Source organism: Tachypleus tridentatus, chromosome 10 (genome assembly GCF_004210375.1).
Source record: "Tachypleus tridentatus isolate NWPU-2018 chromosome 10, ASM421037v1, whole genome shotgun sequence".
NCBI lineage: Eukaryota > Metazoa > Arthropoda > Merostomata > Xiphosura > Limulidae > Tachypleus > Tachypleus tridentatus.
In genome coordinates, this window is record NC_134834.1 from 31,893,604 (window position 1) to 31,907,465 (window position 13,862).

Below are 13,862 nucleotides of genomic sequence, written 5' to 3' on the forward strand. Positions count from 1 at the left end.
GTATTACCTTGTTGTAAGCTCATAATATGGAATTGTCAATGTATTTTATCGTCATATGGTGAGGCCTTGTCTATTGAGCGTCCTTACTCCAGACAGCATATAAGAATTAAAGCCATTTCTCCTGTAGCATTGTTGGATCTTACTCTGTGAGATTTTACTACTGATTGATTGATGTTTGAAGAGATCGGGGAAACGCACGTGTAGGATCCATATCTAGCTTGGGCGCTTATAGCCAGGAAACAAGATGAAATTTGTTTTTATAAATTTTATAAACATGATGACAGTCATGTTTTCGAATGGAGGTGTAAATCTTGTAATTAGTTTTCTGCTAAGATGAAAAAAAAAGCCTTACAATGTTAACTCCAGAAGAAAATTGTTTGTTCTTTTTTAAATAAGATTGCTCTGAAAGTCACTGTTCTTTCCTTGAAACCCTAATAGGTAACCAATATGTGATGATTATCATAAATGACTTTATGAAGTGGATAGAATCTCATCAATTGTCCATTATCCATAACAAGAGCACGACCTGTTGATGATTACTGGATAATACAATTCAACACATCTGAAGCGATCCACATGGATTGGGGATCTAAGTTCAATAGCTGGCTTTTCTCCGTATTGTGCACAGTTATGGTAAAGGCACTTTGCCTTATCATCTAATTTTCATTGTTTAGCACGAGTACATACTATCAAGCAGGTTCTTACAGTTATTGTTAATTCCAACAGAACTGACTTGGAAGAGCACTTGATTTGTGCTGTGATGGAGTATTGTGCAGTGAAACCGATAATTTCGGTTTGATAACGAACATGTTCATGTTTGATGGGAAAATACAGATTCCTGCGGATATGATGTATGGTGAACTTCACAGAGCAGACGTACAACAATGTTCACAGGAAGATCGCATGTGAACAGCTAGAAAAGGCCGTCATGTAGGAGGAAAGATACTATGATAAAGCAATTACAGAAAATATGTCCCATCGAGAAGACTGGACATGTCTTTGACGCCTGAAGCAGATACTTAACTTGTTTCTGGCTGGACGGGGCCTTACTTTGTTCTCTGACAACATGGTCCATCAAGTTACAATTAAAACAGTTGTTTGGTGCCAATAAGTACACGGAACTCGTTGACAAATTGAAACTGTATATAACAGACGAAACTCTTGTTCACTTGCTACCTCAGCATACAGAGGAAACTTTACGTCATCTCTACTCAGGAGGAACTGAGAGCACTAATGTGGTTTTACGAGGTTAGTCATACAAGAAAGTACCCGGATATAGCTCTCAAAGTTGATACAGATACCAGCACTAAATTTCCTAATCAGTATCGATGGAATTAACTTCTTTATCAGCAGTTTGGAAAAATCACTTGATGTTAAGATCAACGACTGAAAGACTTGTTTTTCTAGTTGTAATTAACATTTGTTTGTAACTAAATTGGGACAGTTTATTTATTAAACATGTCATAGGATCGAAAAAACAAAACAAAAAGAAAATGGCGAATCTATGTAAATGGGGTACGAGTCTAGAAATAAGGAGAGTGGTGTGAGGATGTGTTGTTTACAGAAAGCTCAGATTCGGCTCATTAGAATTGTTACAATTTTCCATTGGAATTTTTGCGTATCACCAACATTAGCTCCACGTACCACCACTTTTAGAATCATAATTTTGTATTCTTTACTTATTAAAAAAACTTAAAAACCTAAATTTCGTAACCTCCAATATTAAAAATATTTACTACCCTTCTTTCATCATTTCTTTTTCATAAAACAAGAGACTCGTTGAAAAGGATGTCTCAGGGTATGTAGTTTAGTGTTATACGAGTGGATTAGAACATTTACTATGAAATTTTCTGTGCAGCCTCGTTAGAACAATAATTGTATTACTGCGCAAGTTAACATTGGTATTAAAATATACAAGGTATGTTCCACAATGTCACCGTTTTCTATGTCGATCAGACATCGAAGTTGTGTGCTAACCATGCACTTACACGATAGGTGGTGCTTCAGTATTTACACTATAAATCCACCAAGCAGAAATATAATCGGTAGTATAGTTGTAAGAACGAAATGAAATACTTCCGAACATTTGCGCTTATAACCCATCTTCCAGTGACTTTGTATTCTTAAGAGTATGTAAGAACCACATCAGATTCGCCTAGCTGATGCGTACGTAAACCCATTTCCCAAATGAAACGTCCTGTTTCAACCCTGCACACTTTGTAAGAGAAGCGTGAGAGAATTACTGAGCTACTGGATGAAAATTCAACTATAATCTCTTCAGATACAAAAGAAAGAAACAAACAAACTAGTCTGAACTAGTTCGAAGTGAGTTGGGTTGAGGAGTTTCTGGTATATGTTATTAATGTTTTAAAAAGTTCCTATACTATTAACCTGGTTTTTAGCTGTAGAGAAATACACGTCTTAAAATTTATGTTCGGGAACATTTTTATTTTGGTAATTTTACGTTGATCGTTCTATGCTGTCAATGTGCTGCACATGCAATATCAACGTGATCTGTTTGTATGTTTGTTTGGGAATTTCGCACAAAGCTACTCGAGGGCTATCTGTGCTAGCCGTCCCTAATTTAGCAGTGTAAGACTAGAGGGAAGGCAGCTAGTCATCACCACCCACCGCCAACTCTTTTACCAACGAATAGTGGGATTGACCGTCACATTATACACCCCCACGGCTGGGAGGGCGAGCATGTTTAGCGCGACGCGGGCGCGAACCCGCGACCCTCGGATTACGAGTCGCACGCCTTACGCACTTGGCCATGCCAGGCCTATCAACGTGATAAAGCTAAAATATAGGCACATAAGATTTAACGGAAAAGTGGACATATTATTGTGCCCTCTTCTTCCGGGGGGGAAAAAAAAAAAACCAACAGTAATGGGCCAGTTAAGGATGGTGCAATTTAAATCATTGTCGGTTTTGTGTGTGTGTTTTCTTATAGCAAAGCCACATTGGGCTATCTGCTGAGCTCACCGAGAGGAATCGAACCGCTGATTTTTGCGTTGTAAATCCATAGACATACCGCTGTACTAGCGGAGGGGTTATGATGTAATATTATATACGTATTATTAATACGTACGAGTCATGCAACAAGCAATCACCAAATTTTCTGTATATTAATTGTATCGTCCGGCGTGGCCAAGCGTGTTAAGGCATAAGACTCGTAATCTGAGGGTCGCGGGTTCTCATCCCCATCGCACCAAACATGCTTGCCCTTTCAGCTATGGGGTCGTTATAACGTGACGGTCAGTCCCACTGTTTGTTGGTAAAAGTAACCCAAGAGTTGGCGGTGGGTGGTAATGACTTCCCTTTGGTCTTACACTGCTAACTTAGGGACGGCTAGCACAGATAGCCATCGAGTAGCTTTGTGCGAAATTCAAAAAACAAACAAACAATTATTTGTATTACATCCAGTGAACTTTTTGTTTCTTACGTCAGAATTGTTAATCGATGACGAAACACAGCCTTCCGTTAAAAAGTACATTTATTTTAACTCTTTCAAGAAATCTTCAGAACAACAAGATATTTATATTTACATAATGAATGACAGAGATTCAACTTAACATCACTAATATATTTATAACAATATTCCGTGAAGATTAACGTGTGTTTTGAGCAATTAAAAACGATACAGGAAATCGTGGTATCCCCTAACATTGTATCTTGTTTCTCAGTAAGTTCTCTAAGTCGAATTAAGAAACTTGGTAAATTGTGCATCATAGTTATTTCGTAGCAAACAGTAAACTAGTAATAGTTAAATGAGCCACTGGGAGGGCGAATGCTAACATATTTAAACAAAGCACAAACAGTGAATCATAAACGTTAGTTCAAACAATAAAAAAAAACACTAAAATTACGTTGTGATCGTGAATATTGTTTTCGTTTTTTGAATTTCCCGCAAAACTACTCGAGGGCTATTTGCGCTAGCTGTCCCTAATTTAGCAGTGTAAGACTAGAGGGAAGGCAGCTAGTTATCACCACCCACTGCCAACTCTTGGGCTACTCTTTTACCAAAGAATAGTGGATTGACCGTTACATTATAACATCCCCACGGCTGAAAGGGCGAGCATGTTTGGTGTGACGGGGATTCGAACTCGCGACCCTCAGATTACGAGTCGGGTGCTTTAATCCACCTGGCCATGCCGGGCCTCGTGGACATTGAAACTGAAGAGATATACAAAAAACATTATTTTATCTCCTAATCTTTCTAAATGAAAGATTGTTTTCGACAAAACAATCCAAGTTTTTACATATAGCGGTCACCTGTTCAACTGATGGGCTTAGTTGTTGTTTTATGAAATATCAATGAAAGATGGAGTTACAGATACACAAAAACAAGGATCTAGGAACTTTCATCTCTACTTGTTTGAGTAAGCTCACGTGCTCAGAATATTGTTCACTTAACTGGTAGTTTGACTAAGGTTAAGAATGTTTTTTTAAACTATAATTTAAAAATGTAATATATAAAAGTTTCAATACGTAGTGTATTAGCAAAAGTGAGGAACACCTAGTTCCATGGTTGTGAAACTCAGTAAGTTTCAATGTACTTGATACATTTTAAGGAAGAGCTTCTCAGTTTTTGTATAGCTAAAAAACTCTTTTTCCGAAAGTTTAAATAAACTATTCATTCGTTTTAGCTAGACAAAATAATAGATGTGTTTAGAAATGACATTATAAAAGTTTCAAAAATTCAAGCATGAGTCGTATCAAAATTCATTTTTTGGTAGGATATGGTCGGTCAGGAAACACCATGAAAATTCGAAATAATAACAGATGTTTAAAACTATTCAGGAACACAACTTTATAATAACGTATTGTCTCAACGTCAGTATAAATGTAAAAACAAAAAGTTATCGACATCTTTTTATTAAGAGTAAGGTATTTGTGTGGAAGGTTGTAAGAATGGTAACTCACATCTTGTTCAGTTAGACCAGTGGTTCTCAAGCTGGGGAGAGGAGTGCTAACCTGGATGTCCATGAGAAGACTGGGGGTTGTGAGAAAAGTAACTCACATCTTGTTCCTTTAGACCAGTGGTTCTCCAGCTGGGGAGAGGAGTGCTAACTTGGATGTTCATGAGAAGATTGGGGGGTGTAAAAAAGGTAACTCACATCTTGTTCAGTTAGACCAGTGGTTCTCAAGCTGGGGAGAGGAGTGCTAACCTGGATGTTCATGAGAAGATTGGGGGTGTAAAAAGGTAACTCACATCTTGTTCAGTTAGACCAGTAGTTCTCAAGCTGGGGAGAGGAGTGCTAACTTGGATGTTCATGAGAAGATTGTGGGGTGTAAGAAAGGTAACTCACATCTTGTTCAGTTAGACCAGTGGTTCTCAAGCTGGGGAGAGGAGTGCTAACCTGGATGTTCATGAGAAGATTGTGGGGTGTAAGAAAGGTAACTCACACCCTTTACAGTTAGACCAGTGCTTCTCAAACTGGGGAAAGGAGTGCTAACCTGGATGTTCATGAGAAGATTGTGGGGTGTAAGAAAGGTAACTCACACCCTTTACAGTTAGACCAGTGGTTCTCAAAGTGGGGAAAGGAGTGCTAACTTGGATGTTCATGAGAAGATTGAGAGGGGGGAGGTAACAGCAAAAATGATTTAGTGCAATGAATAAGGACACATATCAAAACCACCACAGTCATCACTTGTATATAGTGTATATAAACTAGATGTAATCAGTATAGTTTTTATAAACTAGGTTTAACCAGTATACTGCGTTATAAACTACAGCTAACCGTTATACTATTGTATAAACTAGATCTAATCAGTATAACGTATAGGAGGAGTTTGACATTGTTCTGTATTTATTTCATCTGTTATTATGTGAACGTACGAAGAAATTGTGTTCGTAACTGTAGTGTACTTTGATTTTAGGACATACATTTCACATTGTACACATAAACGTGGTAAAAATAACGTTTATAACAACGATCCTTTTTACAAACAGTTCTGATAATAAAAACTTAACTAATAATGGAATGAAAAATCAGATATGTATGTACACTTTACAGATTCAATAAAAACAAACAGTTTTACCATGCACTTGCTCTATTCTATACTACTCTTATACACAAGCTGAAATTTGCAGCCTTATAACAAAACAATTGTTTCAATCAGTTGTATAAGCTGTTTACTAAAATATATTACTGTCTTCCATTTAAAGATAAGTTATGCAGTCCTTCAACATAAATAACTGATAAAAAGCTGAAAAGAATTACGACCACATTGTTTGGACTTAAAATATTATTAGACAATGTATTTAACCAGGCGTGAGATTTATTGTTTGGGGTCTAAACTTTGTTTCATTATCAGTGTTTCATTCTTGTCTCCAAAGAGCGACATAGATCCATTTTAGATTCCTGTTAACTTGCTCTGCTTCTTGTTGGAAATGCTAGTGGTTTTTATTTAACACCAATCATCTTTTTTCTTTTATACTGGCCAGTCAGATAATAGGAAAGAAAATGAGTGACAAAAATTTTTGGTTATGTTTAATATTAAGTGTAACAACCACACATTATTTCCAGGATCAGGTGAACTACAATATTTACCTTATCTTAACGATACCCAAAAATATTTCTTAACGTTATAACTTCTATAAACTCATAAAAAAGAAATCGTAAGTTTTTGGGTTAAATAAAACGTGGTATTTATTATTCAACTGTTATAAAAGCAATATTAATGAATGTAATTTAAAATGAGTTACTGGATAACAGACGTTATGAGAATAGTTACCAATATTTAGACGAGTCAACTAGAGGTTGAAGTGCAACTTGCCTAAATTTTGTTCTTCTATTGTGTACGAAATGTTCTTACCTCGTGGCTAAAATATGAGCGACTATGTATTTAAATAGAAGGAAGATCCATTTAGATGTAATCAACGCCTTGGCACTATAAACAATCCAATATGTAAGTTATAGCGACGTTTTGTTGAAAGTTTCTTTTAAGACGTCAGTCTCCGCTAAATCTAGTTTTGGAGAATCAGTAGCTAGACCTTATTGGATCACACTGAAATCATTACTGTCTCTCTCGAAACCAGAGGAGCTGGAGTCTTGACTGCTATCTTCTAGGATTTCCGAAGTCTCTAAACTGCAGCCGGAAACATCAAAACTGTAACTGGATTTTATTCGCTCACACTGACTTCGGCGTGCGAAATGCTGAGATTGCACGTGCCTTGTACGAATGTTGTTTTCACGTTTTGTTTCACGAAACAATTGACTAATTTGTGAATTTTCAACATTCGGAATTTCTAATCTTGAGTTTGCGATGGAAGAAGCAGGGTTAGAAAGTGATGTTCTCAAGGTGTTGTTCAGCCAATGTTCCGAGTCCGATGTAGACCTTAAAAATTTACATAATTAGCAATTGGTCAGATATTTTAAATGTTACCAGATAAAGAAATTATCAATCTTTAACATTTTATTTATTTCAATACGGCTAATTCATATCAGTAACAGTTCGTTCAACAAGCATGGCGAACTTCGGGACTATGACGTCAGATTCTCAACTTCAAACACCCTCTTGCGGTTGCATTTTTTCAACTCAGAGTTATTTGTTGACTTAGTTATTACCGCAATAGTGAAGTCGATGACTTGATGATGTCATTGCTTTGCCGGTAGAGGAATTATGAATTGAAGTTGCTTGGAGTTTTTCTCCCTTTACGTGAAAACTCAATATCATTTTAACTTTAATTTATCGTTATTATAAATTTCATTTAAACACTTACTGTTTCTTTTTGTAGGTATTAATTACGTAACGGAACATTTCAGAAGCTCCGTCCAGGATCCTATTGCTCAGTCGGGTGTTTTAGCTTATTACTGTAGTGTTCCAGTTTGTGTAAAGAGGTAATGCTACTCAACACGGGATATATTCCAACAGGACTAGAACAGACGCACGAGTTATTATACGAGTTATAGAAACAGGATAGGTTGGTTGACAAAGCTCTCTCCGGACGTCGTCCTCTCTGAAATAATCTATTCCCGAATGGAATCCAACGAAGTAGTCCGTATGTGTGTGTGTGTGTGTGTGTGTGTGTGTAAGGAGGGCAAAGTATAGCAGGAAACGCGACTTCAACATCTGGTATATTACGTAGGATCCAGTGCTGTGCCATTTGTGGGTTAGTCTGGGCATATCATCTGTACGAAATACATTATTACAAATAATTTTAATCCACGTATACCACACAGTATGATACATTAAAACAATTAATTCTAGCAGTTAAAAACATCAACTTACTGATGAAATACCCTAGCAAGTAGTAAAGCTAGTTCCTTTAGACTAGGATGAGTGACAATTGTAGGTGAAAGACTTTGAAATGAAAATGAAAGAAACTTAACTTACCCATCTTTACTTAAACCCTTTTGGTACGCGATAGGCGACTGCAAAGCTAGAGAAGACAGTAAGAGAAATGTTAATTGAAGCCAATACAAAAGGAAGTTTATAATTTATTAATTAATTAACATTTTAAGATTTCTCGAAGTCATTACATAACACTGCACAACATTTTTTATGAAAAGTTTTGCTTTCTGAAAAGTTTTTGCTGATTGATTGTGACAGGTAGGTATGCACAAATATAGTTTTGGTTTTGCTTCATCACGTAGGGACTCTGAGAAACAGACAGTTAACTGTTTACCGGCAATAACGTATTTAATTGCGTTTATGTTTCTAATACGCTATTATGTTCAACATAATTAAACGTGTTTTGCTCCTGATTTTCGTTTGTATTCAATGCCCGGTGCATCACGTTGCGATGTTTAACAGTAGTCAGCAAGCATTGATGGATTCCAGTTGCCCTGATATCGTTTTTCCATTGTAGAAAAACTGAAGATTTTGATGAAACGTTACATGATGGGCAAATTTGGATGTGATTTTCGTGATCAGCAGCCAAAATTCTATAAAGAACATCCAACAGTTCAAGAAGCAAAACTTTGTTGTGCAGTGTAATTGACATAAAACACCTAATAACTACAAGTTGAAACATATAGCTTATGTATTAAGACCTGGATGGAGTTATCTATTATATTACTTTGACAAATTGTATCCTGGCTATATATTCATTAAACACTGGAAACTTGTGGAATTAGTAAAACAAGGTCTAAAACCTTCCACGTTCACCACAATCTGTTGACATTGTTTATGAAACAATGACTGGACCTAAGAATGGTTTTGTATTTAAAAAAATAATCTTAACGGTGCCTTATACAATACATGGACTAAAAGGCCAAGTCAGAGATCTCAAGGCTCAGCCATATGCCAATCAACACAAACTTACCAGCACCACCTGCCGTCTACATAAAATGCAGAATTGGCTGTCACATTATAATATAGAACCTTACGATCTGCAGCCTGGCGTGCCAACCACTATGCAACTCTTTGCCCGTTAAATTTGTTTGTGTTTTTGAATTTCGCGCAAAGCTACAGAAGGGCTATCTGCGCTAGCTCTCTCTAATTTATCAGTGTAAGACTAAAGGGAAGGCAGCTAGTCATCACCACCCACCGCCGACTCTTGGAATACTCTTTTACTAACGAATAGTGGGATTGACCGTCACATTATAATGCCCCCACGGCTGAAAGGGCGAGCATCTTTCGGGTGACATGCATTCGAACCCGCGACCCTCGGATTACGAGTCGAGCGCCTTAACCACCTGACCATGCCGGGCCTTACCCGTTAAGAATAAACATTTTTAACTGATACTTGAATTGCATATGCTGTTATGGTGTCTAGGGTTATATCATAATAAACATAACTTACACTTACTCTATAGTGTTTGTAATCAAACTAACCCTAAATCTCTATTACTGTTATACACTAATGAAAAATGTCAAATATTGCTGCTTTTTCTTTCTGGTTTGACAAAGCATCACACTAAATTCGACAGAGGGCTAAGTTTCTGTTTTGTTTTTTAAGCACAAAGCTACACAGTAGATTTTCAGTGTTGTGTCCGCCGCGGGTATCGAAATCCGATTTGTAATGTGTAGTGTTGTAAGACATCAGACTTATGGCTAAGGAACGGAGGATGTCTAAGGATTGTGTGTTTTGTAAAAAGGTTTAATCGAGAGTAGACTTTTCTATCACATCATGTAATTAACTGGTAGTTTTGCGCTCATTATGACTTAGATTTTGTTATCTAGTATAAGTTAATTGCTCGCTACGGCCAGGTGGTTAGGGCGCTCGACTCGTAATCTGAAATTGCGGGTTCGAATACCTGCCACACTAAACGTGCTTACCCCTTCAGCCGTGGGGGCGTTATAAGGTGATGATCAATCCTACTATACGTTGGTAAAAGAGTAGCCCAAGAGCTAGCTGGTGGTGGTTGATGATGACTAACTACCTTCCCTTTAGTTTATCACTACTAAATTAGGGACGGCTAGCGCAGATAGCCCTCGTGTAGCTTTGCACAAAATTGTAAACAAACAGACAATGAAATAATTAGTTTAAGCCTAAATTGAAAATATACATCTTGAACAACAATAAATAAAAACATTTGGTTCGAGATTAACAACAGAAGAAATGACCCTAACCTCTCATGAAGTTGAGTTGGGTGTCTAGAATAGAACGGATACTCGTTACCCACGCATCTCTTTCTGCTTGATTATGGGTTTGAATGATGAAATACAGTTCTTGCTGATTAAAATCCTTTGATTCCAGTATAAAAGATAATGGATCTCCATTTTCTGTTTTTTCCCTCAGAGCCATCTTATTCGCCTAATAAATCAATGTACATATTAACGATGATTGAATATTTTGAACACACATACACGTTACAATTTGAAATGTGTCCAAAACAGCATCTCATACGTCAAACTAAGGTTAAGAACGTTATATTATAACGATTTTAGAGCACCACCACGTACAGTCATGCCCTTACCTGACTGCTGTGCATGTGGACAATAACCCTCCTATTGAAAACTTCTTAAATGGTTAAATGTTTAATTCTATAAGAAAGAATAGTTGACATCGGAGTTTAAAATATGAATTTTTTGTCATATGTAAAGTCTTTTGAACTCTTGTGACAACAGTGTTAACCCAAAACCAGTCTTCATTGTAATAATTCCCTTCTCCATCTGTTTCTTTGTAATTCTTTGTTGTACATTTTCAACATTTTTTTGCCGTAAATTTTCACAAGATGTTATTTTGACCGTTATTAGCGTATAAACATTTTACACGTTAACGCTTCAATATATATAAATTAAATAACCGTTTTAACACAAATATGTTCTGAGATAAAATCGATTTTCCTTAACCCTTGTGATTTCTTTTATCCCTGAGTTGTTTCTTTAGGTACAGAATATACTGTAAATAAAACAGCAGATGCAGAATAAATTTTCATAAATAAGATAAAATTCATTATAAAAAAAATGTGTTTCTGACACTTTCGCTTTGTTGCTATGTATTACGTTCTTCGTTTCGTTTTCGAAGCATATTCAATCGACTTCGTACGCGAAACGTCACAAAGAAATATAAACTTTCATACTAGCTTTAATCTGTTTTCGTTTCATGATATACTGTATCGGTTTTATAATGTCTTCAGTACAACAGTGTCACACTACAAAATCACAAATATCTTCAAAACTACAACGAAATCCAATAAGAACGAACTTTTCCTCTCTGGAGAACTTACACGTGATTCAGTGCATGGTTACAACTAAAACTAACTGTGAACCCATGTTACGACGAGAGACCGATTTCTGTTTGGTGACGAAATCAACTGATAACTACGTCTCTCTAACAAACGAGCATTTACTGCATCAGCACAGGTCTAATAGTCCTAATAAAAAAGTCTTACCAACAAGTGGTTCTTATAAAAATACACAGGATGAGAGAACTGCGTATCTTTCCCTTCCGACTCGCTGAAGATGATAATTTGTTCAAAAAGAAACACTTGTCGATCTTTCATTTTTCCATTAGAATATGAGTCGCCGACCAGTAGCATTCCTTGGTGCAATAATTTCCCTTGAGCAGTAATTTTTCCCTAAAAGTGTTAAACAAAAATTGCTACTGAGTATTACATACATTCCAAACGTCTATACGAGTACGAACAACAACAACAAAATATCAAGGAAACAAAGAAACCGAAATTATAAATATATCACGATACTGCTGTCAGATCGATCTTGCAAAATAAACGTGAGTACAACACACTTGTATCAGGAAAACAAAAACACGAAACTTTAAAATGTACCAAGTTTTGCGTTGCAATCCAGAACAGCTACCAATCTCTGTGATTCCTGGAAACTCGTAAACGGGGAAACTCTATTTCTTGTTCCTATTTTGTGTGTGTGTATAATATTAACCCTTGAATTAAATATGAAGTTTTTAAGTACATTTTTCAAGCTATATGTACCAAACTGCTTGTGGAAAATCATATTTATCGTTACGGGGACTCTAAATAATATCGGAATCACAAAAATAGCTTTATCACCAATCACACTAATCACTCTTCTGGTCTCTTTATGTGTTGTTTTAATTTTTTTTAAAAAGACGTTATTTTACATTTTTTATTGTCAGATGTTAACAATGACAGTTCTAACAAGCAAAAATAATATCACCGAATTTGATGAAATATGTGAACGTTATCGGTGGTAAAGAGTATGAAAACAAGTCAATAATTTGAATGTTAACACGTATTATTTGCCTTAAACAAACAGTTCTGTTACGCACAAAACTACTGTTGTAACAAGTATTCTAACAATAATTTTACTTCATGGATAAAAGGAGAACGACTTCTCTGCACATTGTTACTTACTTCAAAACCTTGCAGTCGCCCAATTTTCATCATATCATTGGCAGTTTTTGGTACAACATGCATGATTTGAACAGCTTTCCTCAAGTTTTCGACTTCTTCTTCTAACCCCGCTTTCTCAGTGAACTTTAAAATATCCTAGCAAATATTTTTAATATAAATATTCGATTTCAACTACATCCACCAATCCTACTGACATACATTGTTGGCCAAAATCTTAAGGTCAATGAGCATAAAGAAAAAATATACATATTGCGTTGTTAGACTCAACCACGTATTTGAGTAGAGCTTCGAAAGATGAAAATAAGGAAAGGGAAAGTAAAAATAAAAAACTTTTTTAGCATTTAATAGGGAAAATGTATTTATACTGTCTGGTCAAAAGTTTAAGATCATACTGAAACGAAGCGTTAATCGGTAAACACGTAACGAAATTTTATCATTTGTGTTTAAGCATTAGCGTTGTCAAATCTCTCACTGACATCTGTGTTACATTGGGTAAAAACATGGCAAAGGCTAAAACGTTGACAGAGTTTAAACATGGCAGAATTGTCGAGCTGCAAAAGCAAGGACTCTCTCAACGTGCTAGCGCTGGTAAGATTGGGCGTAGTAAAACTGATGTTGCAAATTTCTTAAAAGACCCTGAGGGACACGGAACGAGAATTTCAAGTGGTCGGCTCAAGAAAATTTCGCCGGCGTTGAGCAGGAGGATTCGACGGGTTATACGGCAAGACATCAGCCGATTGTCGAACCATATTGAGGCCCTTACAGACGCAGAATGCAGCTCAAGAACAATAAGACGGCGTCAACGAGAGAAAGGCTTTTAAAACCGTAAACGTCTTCAAAGGCCACGCCTCCTTCCACACCACGAAACAGCTCGGTTAAACTTTGCTGAGAAGCACCAAACATGGGACACAGAAAGGTGAAGAAGATTTTGTTCTCTGATGAGAAAAAATTTAACCTGGATGGTCCAGATAACTTCCAACGTCACTGGCACGATAAGGATATCCCACCGGAGACATTTTGTACACGACCCAGTGGAGGATGTTCCATCATGAACTAGGGTGCTTTTTCCTTCCATGGAACAATGGAGCTTCAGATTATACAGGGGCGTCAAAC

General features: G+C 36.6%; 1 protein-coding gene across 8 annotated transcripts in view; it reads right to left on the minus strand.

Annotated features, from left to right (window-relative positions):
- Nucleotides 1–5,909: 5,909 nt before the first annotated feature.
- The window catches only part of LOC143229002 (rho guanine nucleotide exchange factor 25-like), a 76,346-nt gene continuing 68,393 nt past the window's right edge, over nt 5,910–13,862 (minus strand). For 7 of the 8 annotated variants that reach the window (XM_076460606.1, XM_076460603.1, XM_076460608.1 and 4 more), the window contains 5 exons: nt 12,750–12,884; nt 11,790–11,975; nt 10,525–10,708; nt 8,344–8,389; nt 5,910–7,344 (listed from right to left, as the gene is read on the minus strand). In XM_076460606.1, the coding sequence (XP_076316721.1) occupies nt 7,002–7,344; nt 8,344–8,389; nt 10,525–10,708; nt 11,790–11,975; nt 12,750–12,884 (894 nt within the window). In that variant the 3' untranslated portion in view covers nt 5,910–7,001. Of the gene's footprint in view, nt 8,139–8,343; nt 8,390–10,524; nt 10,709–11,789; nt 11,976–12,749; nt 12,885–13,862 lie in introns of all 8 variants that reach the window. The other variant, XM_076460611.1, reaches the window with a different exon arrangement.